The sequence below is a fragment of the Scomber japonicus genome, chromosome 9, assembly GCF_027409825.1.
Source record: "Scomber japonicus isolate fScoJap1 chromosome 9, fScoJap1.pri, whole genome shotgun sequence".
NCBI classification, from domain to species: domain Eukaryota; kingdom Metazoa; phylum Chordata; class Actinopteri; order Scombriformes; family Scombridae; genus Scomber; species Scomber japonicus.
In genome coordinates this window covers 15,918,582-15,943,883 of record NC_070586.1, presented here as the reverse complement: position 1 = coordinate 15,943,883, position 25,302 = coordinate 15,918,582, and the positions used below count along the sequence as shown (strand labels likewise).

Genomic DNA, 25,302 nt, shown 5'->3' with positions numbered 1-25,302 from the left:
TGTATTATACATGAAATCATTAGAATAATTACAGATAGAGTGCAAAAAGCAAATCCTTCTCAAAAGTCCACCAGGATTTTAAAGTTTTCCTTTAAGGTGTCCAAATAAATCCAAAAATCATAACTGCTTCAAAGGGTCCTTCAGTGCCAGTACGCTTCCTCCGCATTCTAACCATCAAAGCACCATAGCAGATTTAGATTTTCACAGGATGGATGTAAAAGTGAGGACGTTAGGCTTCAAATTAAGAGTATAATGACAGCTATGGGTGCTAAAAGGAGAGGGACAAAGACTCCAGTGTGTTTTGCTCCATTACACAAGTCTCCCCTACAGCAACTGACCCCCAAAGAATACATGTTGTCACACATAGCACTAATCATGCATTCTTTGCTGATAAGATTTTCCGCCACTGCAACAGACAAAGACAGGAGAATTTTCATTAAAATATGTTACCGAAGTAGGTTCTGTTAATAATTCAGCCTCTTTATTAATAAGGTTTGCCATGGCTGTAGTAAATAACAGCGATCCAACAAGATCATATTTGGAATAATGAGAATCAAACCGTACATCCAGACATGTATGGTAGAAAATTAAACTCACCAATGGTGGTGGCACATCGGTCATGATGGGGAGCACAATCCCAAATGTGAGTGCATTCACCAGGGTTTGCACCCCAGCAGGTGAAACACCTTAATCCATACACTGCAAACAAAGGTGAATGCAAGCGTTTTACAAAGCCAACAAAAATAAAGCAAATATCTGTGCTGACTGTCCATCTTTAGTGCTCTTACCTGCTGACAGCATCATACAGATGAACGCTAAAGTTACAAACAGCCTCATTTTGACTCTTTGATCAAATTTGGAACAATGCAGAAAGGGCTCTGGCTTCAAATGAAAATGATCCACTTCCTTGTGTGTTTTATAGCCTCAATGCACCTCATGCTTTTGGCTTAGTACCAATAAATATTTGGGCAGGTGACATACAGGGAGTGTCCACCAACCATTTTTTAAAGTTGATACTTCAGTCTATTTTTTCACTAATTCATCATCTAACCATTTACCAAAGGAATTCCAGTATCAAGAAGGGTTTTCTTTACTTGAGTTGAAACAGCTTAATTGTCCTTTATTTGTGCACAACATTTGCCCAGAGCACTTCAGCCATCTGTGGTGAAGCTGAGACTGAAACAGCCACACCTGGAGATGTCAATGTGTAACTATTCAGTCTTTATACAACAGATTTACAACAGCCATGACATCAGTTTCATATTACAGTAAACATGGCATCTTGGAGGCTTCCTAGAGGCACTATACACTGAGGATATTTTAAGTGAATCCCATTTAAACACTACAGTTTAGAAAATCCTTTTTTAGTGTCCTTCAAATATATCCTAACCTCATTCAGATTGTAATAACTGCAGCATTAATTCATTACACACACACACACACAAACAAACACACACACACACACACACACACACACACACACACACACACAGTTTGTGAGCTCTTTAGCATAGATCTCTAATAGCATTAATACATCTACGTCATTAATCTGCTGCCAGAAAAGGAAGAGCGACTCAGAGACTCTCTGAGCAGCAGGATTTAAAGGGGCCATTCGCCTAAATAATTAAAACACTAATTTCTCATAGCAGGATGCCTTTATTTATGTATTATAATCCTCACTTCTCACCCAAGGATGTAAATATGATCAAATTGGCTGTGTTAAGGTGTTAACCAGATAATGTTTGGCCTGTCTGGTGTCTGCTAGTAATGAGATTGGCCTTTTACCCCTGGATTAAGGGCCTTGTATAGGAAGCTGGTGATGTCTGATGCCAGGTTAATGACCAGCTGCTGAGGAGTTATCCATCCATCTTTATTCCCTTTGCCAATGGTCTTTATTAGACAGAGAAGAACATCTGATCAGTATAAGACCATGAACATACTTGCTACAGCTCAGTCTTGTTTGGGAGTCAGGACAAGTCATGTTTCAGCATTTAAATATAGAGTTGTAAAGGTAATGGCTTTATTGTCCAATATACGTAGCTCTATCTTATTAGGTCTGGCAGTTAGCCATAGCCTAATAACAACATCTCTGTCTAAGGAAGAGAATGAACTAGCAAAGCAGTTGAGAGTGTGTGCAATATACTTTATTAGTACTGTAGTTTTGTTTCCTGTTTGACCTAGATGTAGCACGGGTTTATTATCTTGTTTTGCTTTTTTTACTGGCAGTATGGTTTTATGGTAGCTATCATTGTCTTATCTAGTTTCTGTCACAATTCCACCTGCTTCAATAAACTTGATTAGGAATTCATTAACAGGCTTACTTCTTTTTCCTTTCTTTGCTGTAACTGAATTTTTAATTACAATGTCTAAAAGCAAAAATCATTGTGTTTTAGTCGTCTGACAAGCATCATTACATGAGGCAGCTGGATTCATCAAGTGAGTTTATTCTGTTTTGAATTCATGTACATGTAATTAATTTATTCTGCATTTAAGTCAGTACGATGATATACATGCCATGAATACTTTGTAAGACCAACAGTTTAACAACCAGCGGTTGGAGCGCCTGCTCTACTCCAGGATTCCCAGCAGAGGTGATGTTCACTTCCTGAACTGAGCGATGGGGGAGGGGATCTTGATGTCCTGCCCCTTCTCCAGCCTCTTCTCACATTCAATTAGATAGTTTACACCATCAATCACTAGCTGCACCAGCTCAACCTGTGGATGCATAATGACAAGAATTGACAATTAGATCAGCAAAACATACAGTTTCACAAGTTCAGGTGACATTTGAAATAATATCTAATAATAATTGCCAGCCATTGCACCAGATCCCCAACTCAGTGACTCCCTACCATGTGCCACTAGGGCTCAAATGTATTCAGAATCTAATTTAACCTGACAACAGCTCTGGCTCAATTTCATTGTTGTGGAATCAACTGGTTTGGTTGGAGTGACTATATTTTGTACTAAGTAGTTTTACTTTTCCTGAAGTTTTAAATTAATATTCAACCCTAGCCCTAACCCAGGTGTTACTGCACATTGTGTCAGATTTTCATTGGTGGACAGCTCTCAAACTATTCACAGAGCCAGTCAGGAAAGAAGAATAAAGTATTTGATTTAGACAACTGGTTTTGTTTCATTTGCTTTACAAAAGTACTCACACCGTACTTGACAGAAATATCAGTAAATCATTACTTCTCCTTGAGTATGTAGCATATGCTAGTACTTTTTCCACCACATGGAAGATGGTTGACCACCACTGTCCTTCATGTGTTTATGTGTTTAAATCCTCTGCTAATCTTTACTGCTCTGACTCTTTACTATTACTGATTCCCATATCATTTCTCCCATGACCAGCTGGCATCTGATTAGCTGTAACTGCCCTATAAATGTTTATAAGAGCTCGTTTTGCTGGGAGGCAGTGCTAAATTAATCTAGAACAGGGGACTTTTGCTCCCTGAGTTCAGCCTCCCAGACAAGACTTCCTTTCAGGACAAACATAAATCCTGCATCCCTTGAGTGAAAGACTGTAAACCAAACCCTGACCGTAGCGATCTATGAGTTTATACAGCGTTTGATTGGTTGATCTTATTGAGGTTGGTTCACAGCCTGGGAGGAAGTGGTGCATGAGAAGTTCAACTCAGGAATTAGAGGTTTGTTAGCTTCGACTGGTACCTCCCTGCCTGGATTACAGATTAAAGAACAGCAGGGGTTATTCATAGCTCACACCTGTTGAGATGTTGGCTCTCCTCTGTGTGGCTCTGTCTCTCTCAGCCTGCTGCTCATTTCTACTTTTTTACTTGCTTTGGCCTTTGCCTTCCTCTCTTCATTTCCTGTGTGCTTACCTCTGACTTGCCCAGACGGTCAAGGTTAGAGATGTCAAAGGTGTCTCCACTAGCAGCCGTATCGACTCCTCCTGTGCCTCTCTTCTGTAGCCTCAGGTTTTCTAGGATCTTCTTGAAGCGAGGGTCCTAAATGACAAACATCACACAAGTATCAAATTATCTTCAGACAAGTAAACCACCATGAAAGGGTGAATGCAATTGTTCAAGTTGAGATGTCAGCGTTTTTGCTGTCTTACCCTGCTGAGGAAGGGCAGGCGAATATGCACGCCAGCCCTGAGCCCAGTACCAAGGTTAGAGGGGCAGGTGAGAATGTAGCCGAGACGCTCGTTCCACATGAACTCCCAGCCTCTCTCCTGAATTAGATTCTCCACCTAGAAGCCACAACAAAACAACATAATCTCAGTACAAGCAGTAAACAAATAAGAAATGGCACACACTTTCTGGCTCTGTTTTTTGCAGTCTTATCTTGTTTTATAATATTTGTTTTAATATGAATGTGTATAATGTCTCTAAAAAATTACACTGAGGTTGTTGGTTTTTTTTTAAACATCCACACTGTGTAAATGATTGCATACCTGTTTAAGACCTCTGCAGAACCTCTCAAACACTCTCTTCATGTTTCCTCCTTTCTCCATGGATATGATCCTTGTGTGGTCCTCCTCATTGACCCAAATTAAGAAGTTCTTCTCATGGTTGTGCCTGAGACAATCACGGAAGCAGAAATCAGCTCCAGTCAAAAGCTAGGTTTTGATGTCCATTTAAGTACATCTACAATTCAGTAATTTAACATTTTAACATATTTTGGATTTCTCCAAAAAAAAAGAGGCATTTTAGATTTGTAGAGAAATTTGATTAGCTCATTGCAGCATTTGGGTATACAAGGATGTCAAAAGCATTAAAACCTGAGAAAAAGTAAGCTACATTAGTTTGATTTTGGTAGGAACTGCAAGCGCGTTCATTCGGTCACAAATTAGCTGTTGGTTAGTTTCTGTTTCTGTTGCTGTAACTCTACACCAAATATTCAGTTGTCTCTACCACAAATTGAGCGCTAATGATGGCTGTGGACAACAAAATAAACTTCTGAGGCCTCCTTAAAAAACTTTCTTAGCATTCTAGGGAATCTAAAAAATGACTACAAGCGGTGTAGCTATAAAGGCAGTAGTATATCTTGGACTGAGTCTGTCCTAGTCTTACCAGATCCCACGAGCATCAGGCCAATCTCTGGCCATCCCAGCTGACGTAAGCAGAGGTGACACAGGTTTATCAAACAGGAAGTGCTCCTGATTGACCAGTAAAGGGAAAGATTAATCATGGGATATTAGAAGTCAAAGGTCAAAATATAAAACTGCAGAAACCAACCATGTAAATGTATGTGTGTGCATGTGTATGCATGGTGTCATAGGCTACTTTTGGGGATGGCCCCAAATTGGGAAAAGCTGATTATTGGGTCAGTGGTTAAGGTAAGGGTAAGGATTAGGGTTAGGCAAGTAGTTATGGTAAGGATTAAGGTAAATCTCCAGGGAATGAACACAAGCCTATCCAATGTCCCCAAAAGTGACAATGGTCTGATATGTGCATATGTGTGTTTGACACTAACATCAATAAGCTGTTGCTGCTCTCTGTCACTCATTTCTCCCAGGCTATAGTAGCGACCAGCCAGCTCTCCCTTCAGGCCAGCCAGAGCTGTCACACACACACGCTCCACTTCACGACGCTCAGAGCGGGTACATGCAGGTGGAAGACTCAACCCACGGATGCTACGGCCGGTACGGACACGAGATGACAAGACGTAGCGTTCATCAAACATCCCAGAGGTGACCTGAGGAGGACAAAGGTCAGGTCACTGTATGAGTGGATGCAAGAAGTGATTGACAAGGCCATGGATGTAGCACAGAGAACAAAGAAATGGAGGTCTGACCTTAGAAGAATCCAGGTCAGTGGGGTGCTTCATTGTACGGGGATCATAGCCATTGTGTCTATCCTTGATAACAGGGTCAAAAATCTCGGCAAACACCTGATCGAAAAAGTAAACACTATAAGTTCCTCCATTTTTAGGATTAAAGTATGAACAATTCATTACAAAAAATAACACCAACCTCGTAGCTCTCCTCGTCTCCAGCTACCATGCCTACAGTCTTGATGAAGGGGTGTCCAGGATTGTCAACCCCAGTCTGGATGCACTGATCCAGGGTCCAGTCATTGGGGGTTGCCTTGTTTCTCAGGTGTGCGTAAATGGTTGGGGTCAGGGCTGCTGCCATGCAGTTATTGTGCTTCCTCAGGTCAGGGAAATCAGCACTGTAGACATGTTTCCAGTTAGAAAAGTTTACTTTTTACTTAGGTAGAACTGCTTCATGTTTCAGTCTGTACAATTTTTAAGACAAATAACCTTTTGAGTTAAAATATATGTTCCAGTAAAATTGAAGCCACACCATGTATACCGTTTTCTAAATACTAGCATAAACAGAGGATTTATTTATTTTTGTTTTGCTCATTCAATATGTAATTTTTTAGACACACAGACAACAGTTGTAAATCATGATGGAGGATTTGCTAAGAAATTATGTAGTGACAGATGTGGGTCTGTCTATGGTCGAAACTCAGGAGTGAGAAAAGAAGACCAATCAGATCAATCTTCACTTTGCACCAGATGTTTTTTGCATCATACATTGTGTCCTGCATCATCATGAAAATTAATTTAAATATTTTGTATGAACTGCAGGTTTGGAATCTATGTATGTATGAATATATTATACTTATTTAATATTTGCAACATGTTGATAAGCGGCCTTAAATTCTTCTTTAAAGGAAACAGTAACGTTAAACAACTTGGCTATACAGGTAATTATCACAAACACACACACACACACACATACACACCTGGGTGGATAGAGCCTCTTCCTCTCAGCAGCAGCAGTGTTGTCACTGAGGAGGTATCCTGATGCCAGTGTGCCAGCTCCCATGCTGGCCAGAATCACTGCCGTGTTACGGCCTGATACCATGCGGGTGAATGAGCCTGCCATGGTTAAGTAGTCTGGGATATTTCCTGGTGATAGATAGGGGGGCAAAGGTGACTTGTATTTTTTCTAGTAAGTCAAAAAAGAAAAAAAAAAAGATTTCCAGTCTTTCAGTGAGAGGTTATATTTGTGCCCTTTTTTCAGTCGTTGACATCATGTTGTATTACCGCTGTTTGTCAATTAAATTTCACCTTTAAATTTGGTTACATCCTGCAGGCAAATAGGTAGTTTACCCCAGAATACCATCCATATCTGAATGTGGTAATTGTTGGTTGTTTCCTAATTAGGCAGCTAGAAATGTCAGGCTATATGTTTGTGTTTATTTGCACTACTTTGTAGCATGCTGAGCTATTGGCTTTAGCAAGTCTGAACTTTACCGCAGCATCCTGTCTGAATGTCACAGATGGCATTTGGAGGAAGCTAATAATTGGGAATCAGAGTATTAGAAAAAAGTGGAAAGGATCGGCAACAACCTGTGACATTATCAGTGTATACGTATGAGACCAGTGAAGGCTTGACTGTGTCTCTTCAAAAAACTTGGTAGCTTGGTAACACTGGAGATTGAAATTATAATTATTCAAATTATTACAGGGCACAATCTTTTTTGGATTACAGTGCTAAATACATTTTTTGGGATGGCAGTGGTTTTTTATTTGACAGTGCTGCAATATATATTTTACTTTTTGTATTTATTGCTCTGTGACCTTAGTGCAAAAAAAGAGACATAATAAAGAAGGATTTTATGTTATGAAACAATGAACTTCATGAGTATGCATATGGCTTTGCAAGCACACAGACAAAACTACTAATTGCATTAAGCTATCAAATGCTTAAGTAACGGATACGCCTTCAGTCTGTGTCATGAGATTATTCTAGAAACGGACAGAGGCATTCTGATTGGCCATCGCAGAAGAGCCAACAGCTCAGGTGATCAGATGATTTGTGATTGGATACTGAAAGCGATGCCACCATATTAATATAATATGTCATAGGCCCCCCACAGTGTAACACTGTCTGTCAGACAATGTTAATCAAATATCAGACAACATCCATCAAACTATGATACTGTAATGGTGTCAAATACTGCAACAGGAATAAATATTACAGTATTTCTATGAGACATTTCTGCGTCTTTGCTTCTCTGTCTCAAGCCACAGGTCAAAGTCATTTTTTTACACACACACACACACACACACACACACACACACACACACACACACACACACACACACACACACACACACACACACACACATTGTAGTATTGATAGTAGAAATTGGCAAGGTTAAGCTGAAGTGCCAACTTAGAGCTGGCATCAGCCTCAGACAACACATGATCCTTTGCATCCTGGTCAGCAACTCTTACACAAGACAGACAGGAATAAAACAGAGATTGTGAGTGGGCAGATGGTGAGAAGAAGCCGAACAAATAGTGGAAAGAATGACGATGAGAGAGGAAGTGAGGGAAATTAAGGAGCTACTGAAGTGGATAGAAAATGCAGATAAAGAATGTAAAGTAAAACTTTCAACAAAGACAGACAGAAGCCAGATATTCTCACTGAAAAGAAAAAAACACTAGAGGGAAAGGAGAAATTGAGAGAAGAGAGGGGCAGCCTAAGCAAGACATGATATAGGCCATATTAAGGTCATGGGGAAGTTGGTTAAAGGGTAAGAGGACACTGGAAGACAGTGGAAGAAGTAGGATTAGAGGGATTCCCACAGGAGACTAGATTTAATGAAGAGGAGATTGATGAGGAGAGGCACATATAGACATTTGACTTTTCCTGAAATGGGGCAAGATGTGTTACTGAGCGCTTTTGGTTTTGCGTACTAGGTTTTGTGTATTTTAATAATGGTCATAAAACATTGCCAGTCAATGTCAGGTGTGCCTTTAATGTAGGTGATATACTTAAGCTTTGATAAAGGAAATATTAATGGTAATAGCTGTTGACAGGTGGTTGGTCCCTGTTAATATAAGGCAGATTAAGAGGCCCTAATGCAATAGGCTGCTGTGTAGGCTGTACAGTATGTCGTAAATGTAAATAAAGCTTGTTTTAAAGTGTATTGAACACGAATATGCTCTTATAACAATATAAAGTAAATGCATTGTATTTTTTCAGAATATTCCCATTTGTTCAGAGGAAAGCTTATGAACTGACACAAAAAACCCAAGAGCGTCATAATTGAAACAAGTATAAGGTTCTTCTTCAAGGGAAGCATGAGAAGTGATGAGGCAAAGTCCATCACTCACCTGAGTGTAGTCTGAAGAGTGGAGGGGCCTGTTAGTTTCCCGCAGCTCAGTCCCGAGAGGCTCAATCTGCAGAGTCAGAGCAGACTGAAGAACAGAGATGGGATCAGAGGCGGAGAGAGAGCGGAGGGACAGTGGCTCAGGATTAGCTTCTCACTGGGCAACAGACAGAAAATCCTCTTTCTACTGTCAGTCAGCATGTCTGCCTGCCTCTTCACACATGCTCACGCATAGTGGCGGATTTAGATATAGGTGACATGGGCAGCCGTCCAGGGTGGCATCTTGCCGGGGGCGGCACTAGCTGCATGCACCAAAGAAAAAAGATTTGAATAGGCCTATTTTGAGAAATTTTAGCTCTTGATTTAATGGTTAGAGGGCCCAGTTCTGTGGGGTTGTAGGTTGATCTCAGGTCTTTCTAATGAAAGCCCTTTGTCAGGGGAGCAGATTAATCTTGTGCACCTAATTCTGTGCAGTAGCCTACTGATGAAATAAATAAATGAATCACACTACAAAATGCTGCCATCAGCAGGGAGGGGGGCAATGGGGTTACTGAAGGCGGGGTTCCCCCAGGGCGCCATACAAGCTAGAACCGCCACTGATCATGCACACAACTGACAGTAGGCTTTTATCTTTTTCTTTCACAGTATAAATGACCAGATTTAATTTACAGAAAATGATGCATTATTTCTTTCTGAGGTCTCAGAGACCTCAGCTGTACAACATAGTTTGATACAATGGATGTTTATCTGTGATTATGTACACAGCACTATACTGTCATTGGAGTTTGGTTCACAAGAGGTCTAAAAACATAAGTAACCTCACTATTTCAAAAGCATGCATACAAATGTATTAATTCATATCACATATAGCATATAATAAATCAAAATATGTTCCCAATATTAATATATATAAAAGGCAGTGTGACATGGGTATTTTTTCCACCACATTCTAGTAAAATTCAGGACCCTGATATACTAATTCTCAATTTTCTCAAACAGACAAATGGACAGGCTCAGATTGTGGCAAAGGAAAGTGTAAGCCTACCATTCCAATACTTTTTTGTACATTGGGTTTTTAATAAGGTCAGAAATTAATAAATGAATATTTAAAAGGAAAAAGTTATGATGGTTATTTTTAAACGTACATCAGTGTGGTTAGTGGAGCCTCATACTGTGAGAATATCAATGTCAACACACAATGACTAAAATAATAAAGTTAAAGTTAAAGTTAATCTACAAAAAAGTGTAATTCATGATCACATATCTGAATAGATTTTTAACCTTATTTTAAGTTTGATTTTAAAAATGTCCTATGCAGCAGGGTTCCTCATTTCAATAGATAGAATATCACAATCTTTTGTTCTCACAAAAAAAGCTGATAATCCAAATTTGCCACATCTATCCTTAGGCTGATATGCTGTATTTATTGCAAGTTACAATTACTCTCATTTCAATATTTGTGGCTTATATTCTGAAAAGGCATCTAAAAACTTGAAACATTGTTTCATCTTGTTGCTCCCTACGCCAAATATTCACTCTGATCAAAATGTAGGTTATGGTCACTTGATCTGTTTATGGGAATATCAGCCCTGCCACTCTTTGTAGAAGTTCCTGTATGTCTTTAAGTATCATTCAGTGTACAGACAGGGAAGGTGTGGACAAAAGCTTTACAAGGACTCACAACGCAAACAGAGAGAGACAATCAGTATTACGTAAGCATTGTATTTCTTTGTGTTCCTTATTTTGTATGTTAGTTCCTTTCCTCTTTTTTCTCAGTATGTAATGTCCATTGTAACAGATCTTAACATAGCCCTTGATTATCTACTGTCAGACTCACAACGTTGATTAACTTCAGCAACTACCATCGATCTGTCCGTTAGAAACAGGAGTCATGTTGGTTGATCTGCTATAATTTCCCCACTGAGAGACAAATGCTTGCAACCTACAACCCTAAAACTAGGGTTGGTCCGATGGACGATGACAGCCATCGCGATTGCACGAACACTGTTCAATTAGGGCGCACTAGGCAATCGTATCGTGCCCAAACACGTTTGCCCCCTAAAGTCCGGATTATTTGGCTAGTGTGAGTGCAAGTGTACCTTGAGGGAAAAGAAGCCAATTTTCCAGGGAATCCCGGGAAATCGACGATTTTTTAAAAGGCAACACTAGCTGAGCCCTGGTAACACTAAATGCAACGTGGAGACATTATGCATATGGGTTCCCAATCCGACCATTTTTTGTGTATTATTTTGTCATTATTAAGGCAAAAGAACTCAATGTATGTCCATCGACATAATAATGAATAGGCTATAAGCTTAATATTAGTTTGCAGCCAGCGTACTGCGTGGACTTATTACATCTGCTGCACCGCTGCTACCACAATTATCAAATGGTAAGTTTATTGTCTGTGACTGTGACCCTCATAAAAGTAATATTCTACAAATCTGCATTATATAAACTAACGAAATTCGTTAAAGTAAGTCATTTGGCGACTTCTAAGTCATTAAACTAAGTCTTACTTTTACTGGAGTAATCTACCTCGTTCGCAGTCATTGTAAGGTAAAACGTACCTACTGAGCGAACTCTCCCGTTCTCTCTTATAAACGAGTCGTACAACAACGTGTATCAAACATGAAGCAAAGTGAAAAAATAATAAAGTATGTAACAACAACACCCCCCCCCCCCTTCCCCTTCCTAGACATCGCCCAACCCTACCTCCAACCTGCTCTAAAATGTGACAGCAGATCCTGCACAACTTGGCACATCTCCTTGACAACATTTTGAAGCAAACATTTGCTCAACTTGTCTATGATTCACAGTTTTTCTCTCACTCACTCTCTCTGTTTCTGTCTGGCCTGCCTACATCTTTTTCTCTCCCTTTCCACAACTCCAATAATATTTCCTACAAAAACAAAACACAAAAAGTCTGATCTGGCCGTTCCCTCTGCAGATGCTTACAGGGAAGTTAACAATCGAAGCTTGATAAGCGCAGTTTCAGGAGCGGGAACACACACCAATTACACCCCTTCCGGCTCCTATATAAACAGACCTAACAGCTTCCCAGTCGTTCACTCTCGCTGTGGAGTTTCACGTGCAGGCAGTCTCAGTCAAGCTTTCATGGTCATCCCAGAAACAGATCGTACTTCCCGCATTGCATCAACAAAACTTGAACAAATGCTACGATTACTACTCCAAGAGTGAACTCACCACGGATCACGAACTGCAGATCAACCTGTCCGACTTGACTGAAGATTCGTGGGAAACCGGTTCTCCTGTCGTCACCCAGCAGCAGACCGCAGCCGAGCGTCCCGCGGGGCACACGCCGGCCCCGCAGGAACACGCCGGCCTCGCAGGTTCTTCAACTTACACTCCCCTGATGTGACACTCCCGGTAGATCTGCGGCTTCCTCTCCTCCACTAGCGAGGGCAAAAAAACAGGGAAGCAACGCAAAAAGCCGCTGGAGCAGCAGCTTCAACTCTCCCCTCCTCAGCCGCTTCAACAGTCCAAATAATAACCCTCCACCACACCGGACTCGCACTCTCCGTCCGGCAGCCTTGACATCCACAAACGGAGCCCGACATCAGCGACTGAACTGCCAATGATTCCTGCATAGGATGCATTCCCTATCAACCTCAGCCACATTAAACTAAAGCTTCATTGTTTACTCTGCGTCAACAACAGCCACCGGCGCTCCCGCCTTCCGTGTTTTCATCTAAGCCAATCATCGCCTGGATCCGCACGAGTGACGTCACAAAGCCCCGTAGCCCCACGGCCACAGCCCCCGTGGCAGGGGCCAGGTAGTATTGCCTACTAATTCTACTCAGACTTGTCAGTATTATCGTTTTGGTGCAAAACGGTAAAGGACTTCTGTCTCTGTACAAGTCAATGGAGAATTTACCAACTTCTCACTTGATTTCTAACCTCAGTAAACATTTTCAAAAATGTGTTTATGGTCTCAATCGCTAGTTTAAAGCCTTCTTCAATGCAGTATGATCATTTGAAAAAAAAATAAATAAAAAAACATTTGCCATCCCTGATTTTATATTTGATAAAGCAGGGTATGCATTAGGGCATGGCTACGTGATCAACAGGTTGATTGCAACCTCACTGCTCCGCCCATGGCCCCTCCTCATGCCATATAAGTAGAATCCGTGTTTTTATTTTTCCCAGCATGCACCTGAAATTTTCACGATGGCGCTGCCCAGATTAGAAACCGTTGGCTTCCGAGCAGCAGTCCACAAACCAGTGGGTGACGTCACATTGTTACGTCCATTTCTTCTATACAGTCTATGGCATTTATACCAACGTCATCAGTCCTGCATCATACGTTATCCATCTCCACTACTTTGTAGTAAAGATTCATAATTAATTTAAAGTTACTTCCACGTTGTTTCATATACCAGCTGCAAGCTTCTCGTGCAGCTACTCTAACGTCACCTTGCCATTGCGCACCGTTACACGCACTTGAACGTTACAAACACCGGGTTGTACGTTGCCAGTATATCGAGTCAATCGTCATTTTAGGCATCATCTGCCATTAAACACATCGTATTGCCGATACTAACACAGCTTATCACAATACTAACCGAAATCACTCTATCGTCCACATTAAAAGCACTGGATCGCAAGCTACTGACACAATTTATCACAAATACAACTAACCTGAAATTGCTTCTATATTGTCTGAGTCATAAACCCCCTGCCGTCTCCTCACTCCAACCGCAGCGCCGCTCCTAGACAGGGACATCAGGCACCGGGATGCCTGCGACCCATGCGGTTTTCTTTACTCCAGCCACAGCATTTCGTTTAGACAGGGACATCAGGCACCGGGATGCCTGCGACCCATGCGGTCTTCTTTACTCCAGCCACAGCATTTCGTTTAGACAGGGACATCAGGCACCGGGATGCCTGCGACCCATGTGTTTTTCTAACTCCAACCACAGTGTTCCGCTTAGACGGGAACATTGGGCACAGTGATACCAGCAACCATGGCGTTTCCGCACTACAACGCAGCGCTTCGTTTAGACACGGACATCAGGCACCGGGATGCCTGCGACCGTGTGTTTTCTAAATCCAACAGCATCACTTCGCTTAGTCGTGTACATCAGGCATCGGGATGCCTGCGACCCATGCTGTTTCCTTAAATCCAACAGCAGCACAGCGCTTGCTTAGACAGAGACATCAGGCACCGGGATGCCTGCGATCATGCTGTTTCCTTAAATCTTACAGCAGCGCTTTGCTTAGTTATGGACATCAGGCACCGGGATGCCTGAAACCCATGCTGTTTATTTGTCCAACCACAGCACTTCGTTCCAACAGGAACATCGGGCACCGGGATGCCTACAACCCCTGCCGTCTCTTCATTCCAATCACAGCACTCGGCTTAGACCAGAACATCAGCACCAGGATGCCAATGACCCCTGCTGTTTTTCACTACATCTGCACCACTTCAATTCGGCCAGGATGTTTGATGTCAGTGACCCCGCTGTTTACTCAATCCAACCTTGGCTCGCCTAGTTCGACAGCAGGCAGCTTTTAACATGGACACTATGCTCTAGTTGCCACAGAAACCTGCTCTGGTCAAGGTTCCTGGCACCAAGAGCTGCCAGCACTCTGTTTCAACTGGAACTTCTGCCACCGGGATTCCAGTGCCCTGCTGTCTCATCATCGAGGTATCAGGATAACCCATATTTGACTAATCTGATCCCTGCAGCTCGGGACGTCATTGCCCACAAGTGCTACTCCCGCAACTTCATCAGACAGAACCATGCATTATTCTCCGCCAAATGGCCAGCTGAGACCACCCCCTTTCACATGTTTAACGTAAACTACCTGTCTTTCTCTCTCGTCACTTCGACCATTTCATTATCAACGCCCCTTTCATACGTTCAACGTAACCTACACATCGTCCTATCTCATCACTTCTACCATTTCATTATCAATGCCCCTGTCACACGTTCAAAGTAACATATGTCGTCCTATTTCGTCACCATAACTATTTCATTATCGACGCTCTTAGAGCCACATGCTGTCTATTGCATCCTCAGTCCCGTCGCTTCTGTCTTCCTTCTCACTGAACCAATTATGTCTCGCCAAGCTTCGCTTGTGGTCCATCTTGTCTCTAGCTGGAACGGTATCTCCTTCTTTTATGATGATCAGCTGACCAACTCCCTTGACATCCAGCTACACTGATGCCGCTCCTTCTGCTGATTTTGGGGGTTTCTACAACGGTAGATGGTTAGCATCAGAATGGCCCCCAGAACTCATGGACAATTGCCAGGTCGCTTCCTCCGCCTCTTCGAAATCTACCCCATAGTAGCCGCCGCCGTTCTATGGGGACACGAATAGTCTAGTTAATCCATTCTTATACACTCTGATAATATCAGTCGTTGAAATCATTAACAAAGGTCGCTCCAACTCCTCTTCAATCATGCCATTCATGCGTCGCTCACGTGGCACTCCGTCACTAACCAATATATCCTCCGCGCCGCCCACGTCCCAGGCCACCATAATACCATCGCTGACTCTCTCTCTCATTTTATGTTCCAGAAGTTCAGAAACTTGGCTCTGCATGCCAAACTGCTGCCAACTCCAGTTCCTCCATATTCTGCACTGACTTTCAATCCGTAAATCCATCTTTAATACTCTGATCTTCGAATTCCAAAACTACAACATTAACAATTTATCTATTTATCTCCTACACTCTCCTCCTACTGGACAGCTTGGAATAATTTCCAACACTTTCATGACCGACACAACATAATTTTCCCCTCGTTCTATCTTACCACCGTCATCTGCTACATCACCCATGCGCATTCTGCCATGAACATAAGAACACCTACTACCAAATCCTACCTCAGCGGTACTAGTCTTTCTCCAAACTAATCACATGTAATCCCATCCCAGCCATAAACCATCCCCAAGTAAGTCACTTCTCTCTGGTCTCCTTAGCCAAGAACCAGCCAAACGGCTTTCTCTTACCGCTGAACTGCTGTCCACTTGCATACACACCATTCGCTCATACCAAACTCCTCACATCGCCCTGACCCTCAGAGCGATGTTCATATTAGCATTTTTTCAGTTTCCTTGGATGCTCAGAATTCACTGTGTCACCATCGCACTTCGACCCATGCTGCCTTGCTTGTATCTTCGACTTATCACTATTAACGCCTCATTAACGTATCACCGCTATATCTGCTCAGACTCAACAATCTAAGATCCGCACGAGCACGTCTCAAATAATTGGAGGTTTTTGGGGGTTCGTCACTGCCCGGGCGCAGCGGCAGATCCTTCGTCCGACCTCCCCACACCGCATCAAGAATCGAGAGAGGGCAGGCTCAATTTGCGGCAGCGGCATCTTCCGCGGCATTTCTTGCGGCACCCAGAGATGCCGCAGAAAGTGCCGCTGGCTGCCGCCGGCAGCGGCATCTTCCGCGGCATTTCTTGCGGCACCCAGAGATGCCGCAGCTAGATGTCGCTTGTAGGCACTTTCCGTGGCATTTTTTGCGGCATTTTCTGCGGCATTTCTTGCGGCACCCACAGATGCCGCAACTAGATGTCGGTAGTAGGCACTTTACGCGGCAATGATTTCATGACTGTGGCATGGTTTTAGGCTTTAGATGGCAATTTACAGACATGTCAACGTTAGAAAATAATTATGTTTTGATGCCACACATGTTAAACGTAGCCTAAAGAATACATATAGAATGGTTGCCATGTTTGGCTTTCCCTGTCCTCATCTTTCTTTATCCACTATAACTAAAATGGACGTGTGCTAAGGCAATACTTACAATAAGATTTGTGACACTTTATGACACAATGAGACTGCGTCACATTTTTAACATCAGCTTTTTAGGCAATTGGTCTATAATACTGATAAACGGATTTGTGTATTTTTGTTATAGTGTTGGAGATATGTGACATAATAAGAGGCAAGGCCTACTAAAATAGCCTATACTTAATTTTTATGAGAGATTTTTTTTTTTAATTATGGAAAATTGTGTATAAAACCGCATTTTTAAATATCATAACCTACTTTGGAGAGTTACCTGTCACACCTGGCAACCCGAGAGCGTGTCAAATCATTTTGACGACTGCCCACTCATTTGTCACATCAGCGTACGACTGTCAGTCCTGTATTTCAAATCCCTAAAGAGACATTGACGACTGGAGAAACATAGGTAAGTCATAATCAATTTAGTCAAATGTGTGCCTTGATTTTAGTTGTATAATTTAAAGCGTCTGCTATTTCCACTCAAGTAATTTGACAATTAAGTAGGCAAATTTAAAACTTCTAGCAAGGCCCCCTCCCCCTCTCACCAAAGTAGTTAGGCACTAGCTTATAACAAGCTTGTTACGTTTTCAGCTTTTCAAATGAAAGGCTTTGCATAGTATGCAGCGTGTAGCTTAAACAGCCACAATAACTCAAATATATATATATATATATATATATATATATATATATATATATATATATATATATATATATATATATATATATATATATATATATATATATATATATATATATATATATATATATATATATATATATATATATATATATATATATATATATATTAATGACCTATTACATAACACCAATATCCGTTTTGTTTACTCATAGAAAGATAAACACCAGGTTAATGGGACGCAAAATAACACGGCGCCATTACTATTCTATAAGTGTCTTGCAGCAATTATACAGAGATTTTTTTTCATCTTATATTGAATAGCCAAAGCCAACACTAACAAATACCCTATTACACTGTAATAATTAATGCCTCCCAATTCTTAATTTGAATTGGCAATGAATGCTACACAATCTGGAACTCTACAGATTAATAACAATTTCTACAGTCATACAAAGGAAATTCTGGGACAAGAGAATAATACTGTCTGATTTATAGGACCGCATAACTTAACAAAGGAGGACATGGCATGCACATGCTAATATTAACATACTGCAATATAACAAGCATGTTTCTCCAACCACTGCTTATTCTCAAAGTTTATCCACAGTACTTACATTCTCATGGACATACCTAGACAAATAGAACCACTCAGTCCAATCAACAACTCTGTCAACTCTTCAAGAAATTACATGTACATGATATAAATAGATAAATATAAAAAGATAGAATAGTGAGTGACTGATGACATATGCCTGTAGGAGCCATGAGTGTCAATGGGCTTTTGACAATTAAAATAATACCACAACTACAGCATAATGAAAACGTGACTTCACTCTATTTATTGTTATTTGGTTTTTAGGTTTTGATCCGGTGGTTGCAAACAAGCAGCAACATGTGCCGATATCGAGCTGAAAAAGTGCTTCAGGAGTGCTCAACTACCTGGGAAGAGCAAAGGTACACAACTTATTTGCAGTGTGGGTGTAGATGCCAAATTTGTGCCAGTAAATAATTTATGGCGCTAGTTGTGGCATAAAGTGGTTTTGCATCAATACACTTAACCTATATAATTTCTTTTTTATTTTCCAGTGCTGAAGATATGATAACAGCAGACACAGAGGAAGAGGTAACAAGTTACTATTTCTGCACCTAACAAAAGAGCTTTACATATTGGCTCTCAGAAAGTACTGCTGCATCTTATTGTGAAATGAAAAAGTAATTTTGTATTACAGGTTTATGTTATAGCCCACTTAACTTGATCAGTAGTGAGTGCTGATTGGGGGAAGCCATACAGCACATTTAGAGACACCATATATCAAAAATATTAAATGTCACAGATATCTAAACATTTTGCCAGATCCATTATTGTATATTGTAAAAGTGGATCTAAACAAATACAAAATTGGTAGATGAAATCCATACATCTATCTGCTGTTGCTTATCCGGAAAAAGATCACAATGGTAACTTATTGGAAATTGAGATATTCATCACCTCAGCAACACCTTACAGGTCCTCCTTATTACGTACAAGTTATGAACTAGGCTCTATTGGTTAATGGTGTGCAATTAAAAAATTCAAAATTTTAACCCTATTTGAGAATGACCTTCACTGCAGCAAAATGTGTTTCTCCGCGATGTTGTGGCAGCTGCAGACTGGTGCAAAAAGAGATCCTTTGAAGGACAATTGAAACTGCCAGCGGTTCTTTCAATGGACAACAAAGAAAAAAAGGACCTGCTGGAGGAACTGAAAGTGTGGAACGAGGACTACGACGAATGTTCTCCAGCAGAACACCTCACATTTGTGTTTGGAAAAAAGACCGAATATGACACTTTCAATCAAGAATTGATAGATAAAATGGACTTGAAAGTGTGGGCTAGATTTGAAGATTAATGTGCTTTATGCACACATCCACTACTTACTGAATTTCAGCCTGCTCCTGGTTTCCCGTCCTACAAACGGATTAATCCAGGTGTGTCTGACCAAAAGTTGAGGTCAGACACACCTGGATTAATCCGTTTGTCCAATAATGTAGGATGGGAAACCAGGAGCAGGCTGAAATTCAGTAAGTAGTGGATGTGTGCATATAGCTCTCTCTCTCTCTCTCTCTCTCTCTCTCTCTCTCTCTCTCTCTCTCTCTCTCTCTCTCTCTCTCTCTCTCTCTCTCTCTCTCTCTCTCTCTCTCTCTCTCTCTCTCTCTCTCTCTCTCTCTCTCTCTCTCTCTCTCTCTCACTCACACACACACACACACACACACACACACACACACACACACACACACAACCTTGTTCAATTGTTGTGTTTGTTTCTTTTTGTTAATAAATTTTTATGGAAAACATTGCAAGGCTATTAATTGAAACCATAAAAATGTAATTTCAAGGGTTGAATTCATCAAAATTACGTATGCTTAAAGTTAGGAACAGGGCAGAAATGAAGAGAATTATTAAAAATAATAATAAATAAACAGCAGAACAAATCTATTAATCTGTTTGGCTATAATTTTGAGATGTTTCGTGGTTGATGGTTTATCTGGACAAATTGTAGTAGGCTATAATTTGGATATCATTGCTAAATACTTCCTCAGGTTTCCCCGAAATTCAAACTAATAGCCTATCCCGCACTTAGGCTATTATCATCTGCCCCGTCCCCCTACGTGTTCCTCCATGCTCCAGCACATGGTGACACAAGCATTATCCCCCGGCACACAGCGGCATGCCGTATCACATAATTGCACCCAGCAGCCGCGGCATCTCTGGGTGCTGCAAAAAATGCCACGGAAAGTGCCGCAAAAAATGCCACGGAAAGTGCCTACTAAAGTGCCTACTAGCGACATCTAGCCGCGGCATCTGTGGGTGCCGCAAGAAATGCCGCAGAAAATGCCGCAAAAAATGCCACGGAAAGTGCCTACTAGCGGCACTTTCTGCGGCATCTCTGGGTGCCGCAAGAAATGCCGCGGAAGATGCCGCTGCCGGCGGCAGCCAGCGGCACTTTCTGCGGCATCTCTGGGTGCCGCACGAAATGCCGCGGAAGATGCCGCTGCCGCAAATTGAGCCAGCCCCTACTGCAAGAATCACCGTATCAAGAATCACTCCGCATCAAGAATACACAATTCATTCAAATTCTGTCAATAAATCTGTTAAAACATATCTCGTTGGTGATGTGTTCCTTGCTCGTGAATGTTTTTTTCAAAAGGTTGATTATTTATTGTATGTGTGTGTAAGTTTCAGCACCTCCTTTTTGGACCACAAGGGGGCTGCATAGAATACAACATCCATGCATTTCTACACTTTTTGATGACTATTGTGTCAGTTTTAAGACAGACTGACAAAAGAAGTGACACAGGCAGCAGGTTTACAGTAAGTAATTTCACTGATGCAGAAAGAGGCAATGTCATAAATGACCATAAGATGGCAGGACAACCTCAGTGCAAAGTCACACCAGATGAAAACCTGTGCAAAATGATTAGTGTTATTTAAAGTCAGGACTTTCAGACAGAGGTTTTTAAAAGTCTTACACAGCACCCTTTGATTCAGTGAATAAGTTAAACAGCAGCTAATAATGGCCGGAGAAAATTTGTGAAGGATGTAGACTTTCAGTCTTAAGCAAGGTTGTTTGAAGCCTGTATATCTATTAAGGATATATTTTAGCATTCTTGGCACATTGTGTTTTTATTTCCTAGGTTACATCAATATGTCATTATCTATCTGGTCTGAGGCCCAAGGAGAATTTAATAATAACAATGTCTTATAAGCCAAACGATATGTGGTTGGATAATGTAATTTTTAAAGAATAGACATGGGCTATTGTTGTCCTTTCAAAGCACAAGACCTATGATGTCGTATTCTGCTGTCAGCATGGCCATATAACCTGAAGAATAGCTTTAATATAAGTTCAAATTGAAACTCTTATTTCAGTTGCTGGGGACAGTCCTGCAGTTTGTTGATGAGCACACTATAAAAAAATACTATATATATTTTTTCAGTGAGTGAACACATATTATCTAAATGACAACAAAGGATGGAGGTTTACTTCCATTACATTTTTAAATGTAAATGGACTGTACTTATATAGCCTTTCTAGTCATTATGGCTACTCAAAGCACTTTTACACTACATGACTCTTTCACCCATTCACACACCGATGGCACAGCAACGGGAGCAATTTGGGGTCAAGTATCTTGCCCAAGGACACATCAACTTGTGGACTGGAGGAGCCGGGAATTGAACTGTCAAAGTTCCAATTGGTGGACAACTGCTTTACCTCCTGAACCACAGCCGCCATGCCTGTACCTGTGTCTGCAAAATCTCCTGCATCACTCTTTAATTATTCATTATTTTAAGTGCAGTTCTAGCACCTGACTAAAAGAAAATCTCATATGTACAACTAGCTTATTATGTGGACTGTCCTAAATATGGGAATAATATGTATACCTAAATTTAGTGTATTGCACTTTGGAAACATGCATTATCTATATAAACTTGGATTTCAGGCATAAATATCCAAGGCCTTTTAGTTAAATTAAGATGAGTTACATAAGCTGTTATGCATTGGCTTTCTTGTTTGGGGCTCTGATCATATACAGTATTGTTTTCTCTGTAAACATACAGTATGTATGACCAGTGCTTGACTGCTGTTGTGCACTGTTTTATTAACCAGATATTTCTAACCACAGATTTTCATTTTCAATGTCACTGCTATAAAGCATAACACACAATCCAAAAAAACACGCTGACACATAAGGCATGTTGAATTTATTTCCCCTGCACCTACAAGTGAAAAATGCAAACAAATAAATAAACACACAAACACACAAAAATAAAATTATAATACAAACAAAAATAGCATTCTGTATTGTATTCTCAAACCAGTAAGTAAAACTGGCACTCAGAATTACAGACGTGGTTATAAACAAAGTTTTTTCAAAAGCAAAACCTGAAAACATTTCCATGAAATAATATTATTATTCGATGAGGAAAAGTTTTCTGAAGATGACCTCCAATACTGCTACAGCACATACCTGCCAGTATCTGTTCTAGCAACTTGGGTAACGCCAGACAAACATACACAACTTATGGATTTGTGTATGATGATTATTCATAATAAAGTTTGATGTCAATGCAAATTAAATTAGTTTCCAGGGAGAAACAACAAAATGGGAGGGTGATAAGAGATGGTCTTGAAATATGGGATAAACCCACAAAAACAGTAGTGTTGGCAGGTCTGTAATGCATAACAGGTTGTTTTGCAGATGACATAGCCTCAAGACTATTCCTGACTTTGTGAGGTAAACTAATAGACAAACGTACCAAAATTGATGGACAAAATATTGTTGTTATGCCTTGTAACAGAGCCGGTCGACAGCTACAGAGACAAAAGCACTATAGAGAAGCAGAGGGAGAAGGTACAGGGAGCGTCCAGTCAAACATGCACAACATGCAGCTGTTGTGTGCATGCAGGACATCTATGTTCATCATATCAGCAATACGGAAAACAATTTCTGATTATACAAATGCTACATTTTTTTAAACCTTCAAGAGACTTTTTTTTTTTTAGAATAAAGTTTAAACATTTTTCTCGCAATACAAGAGCCTGGGATGCAAAACTAGAATTCAACATAAAGAGCAAGAGAGACAAAAACAGTTAAATTGATATTCACAGCATAACAATTCAAAATATTTCTTTTCAGCAACCAACCATATGATATGTGTGGAGTCACTATATACAAAAAAACATAAATACAGTATCTGATGAAATAAATAGCATTGTAAAGAACGGTCATACTGTCACTCAAGCGAAGCTACATCTCAGAGAGTGCAAAAACTGTCCCAGCCTACATCTAAGTTACACACTGGGAACTGACTACACACATCAGTATCTGACGGTTTGTCAAAGCCAAAAAATCAAACTGCACACAGACGTTGCAAAAGCTTCTGGCAGCAGAGGTTATAACAATGTTTAAACACTAGAGGGAGATATTTGCTGATGATCAGTTGCTGCAATGCCTTTACTGTGGTTACACTAACATGCTACGTTTTAGCCTACATTACCTATTTTCTGAAAAAATGGAAGTTGAATGAGTAGAACTACAATGTAATTTTTAAAGTAAATATTAAAACAGTTTAAAACTGCAGAATTTTCTATATATAAAACTTCAACTTTATGTTTGTGGGTTGGCAAAATGTGGGGATTTGACCTACACTACTGGAAGGCACCAATAAGGTTTTAACTTTATCATTCATATGGATACTTTTTAAAAAAGAGAGCTGTCTATTAGGTAGAGACCATCTGTAGACAAATAGAGTATTAATTCTCTATCTTAAAATATTAGATTTCCCATTTTATATGATCTTTAAATGTTTAATTTTTGTCTTTCTTCATTGTTTGTGAAGGCTTAAAGGCATTTTGCCATACCCAGCCCACTGAGGATGCATAGTGGCTTAGAGAGTCACTCTGGTAAGAGTGAGGCATGCTAAGCTGAGGGTCAGGTTGAAGGCCATTTAGACAGTTACATCCTAAACTGAAATCATGCAAGTTTATGCATTGACCATCGAGACAGATAGCATTTTTGGGGCTCTTGCTCCAGGACATGGCACGGAAATGCACAAGCAACAGAACACAGACAACAGCACAGAGACACCAACTCAAACTCTCTCTGTCACACAATCTGTATATGCTACATCTCTGTTATATCCACTGCATTGTATCCATTCGCTTCATGCTTTCAGTCTTTCCTGCACTCTCAGGCTGTCTAAGGAAGTTTGATGTCATGGACACCACATTCTCTGACTGAGAAATGATGAGCACATACAGCAACATGTAATTTCCTCAAAACCCTCATACAATGCAACCACAGCCTTTTCTTGTAGTTCTCCTTGAAGACAATCAGTTCACCTTGTCATCTTTTCACACTCCACCAGTTGCTTGTTTAACCCCTCCCAAACTTGACTCTCAAGATCTTTCTGTCTTGTCAATCAGTCTCCATCTTATTTCTGCTTCCACGTCTCTCTCAAAACGTCTCGATTCCCTCTTGATTGATTATTTGATTGAGATTGCGTGGGCTTTTTGCCCTTGGGGGGGGGGTCCAGGTTTGGCAGGCTCCCATTGGCCACAAAGAGCTGTCACTCAGGCAGGAAGCCTGGGCTCAATCTTCAGAGAGAGATCATAGAGTGTGTCTTCATCCATGATCAGAGTTTTGTCCAGAAGGTACTGGGTCACCTTGACAGAAAGATTAATGGAGGATATATTACATTCACATCAGCAACCTATATATACACAGGTTAATCTACATTTAGTTATTTTCAGTGTTTAACATGTTTTACAGTCTAACAGAGCAACGTGACAAATATTACTCTGCTTATTATGGTCTTGGGAGTTTCAGGAGGAAATAAACCAAAATGACTATGAAAAAAAATCATATTGAATTTACAGCTCATTATCATCTTAATCTTATTCTTAAAGTTCTCTGATAAATCTGGCTGATCGCTGTGAGGGTTAAATTGATACCCTGTGGGTGTTTAAAAGATGAATATCGTGTAGGAAAAGCAGAGAACTGAACATTTAAGCTGTTTTTTATAAGGTCATGGTTTTGGCATTCAGAAACATATTTAAACTTTACCCAAAGGACAACAATATGTGAAATTGTGTTTCAATAAATCTTTCACAACAACAGCCAAGACCACTACAGAAAATAGTACCTTGGCTTGATGCTCTATTCTGTAAGGCGTCTGTTGGAACTGTCTGATCTCTCTGATGATGTGGGAAATCTGAGGAAAATGTGTATTTTAAATT

At 40.6% G+C, this 25,302-nt stretch overlaps 2 protein-coding genes across 4 annotated transcripts in view; both read right to left on the bottom strand.

Moving 5' to 3' along the window:
* Positions 1 to 2,598: 2,598 nt before the first annotated feature.
* Positions 2,599 to 6,865, bottom strand: LOC128364089 (creatine kinase U-type, mitochondrial-like). Its single transcript, XM_053324578.1, has 9 exons — positions 6,723 to 6,865; positions 5,942 to 6,140; positions 5,764 to 5,859; positions 5,443 to 5,664; positions 5,040 to 5,125; positions 4,421 to 4,544; positions 4,082 to 4,216; positions 3,846 to 3,971; positions 2,599 to 2,715 (listed from the first exon to the last, which is right to left on the bottom strand). The coding sequence occupies exons 1-9, from the start codon at positions 6,863 to 6,865 to the stop codon at positions 2,599 to 2,601; spliced, it is 1,248 nt and encodes a 415-aa protein (XP_053180553.1).
* A 17,771-nt stretch (positions 6,866 to 24,636) lies between these two features.
* rasgrf2b (Ras protein-specific guanine nucleotide-releasing factor 2b) overlaps positions 24,637 to 25,302 on the bottom strand; it is a 47,763-nt gene continuing 47,097 nt past the window's right edge. For all 3 annotated transcript variants that reach the window (XM_053325119.1, XM_053325120.1, XM_053325121.1), the window contains 2 exons: positions 25,209 to 25,277; positions 24,637 to 24,729 (listed from right to left, as the gene is read on the bottom strand). In XM_053325119.1, the coding sequence (XP_053181094.1) occupies positions 24,637 to 24,729; positions 25,209 to 25,277 (162 nt within the window). The remainder of the gene's footprint in view (positions 24,730 to 25,208; positions 25,278 to 25,302) is intronic.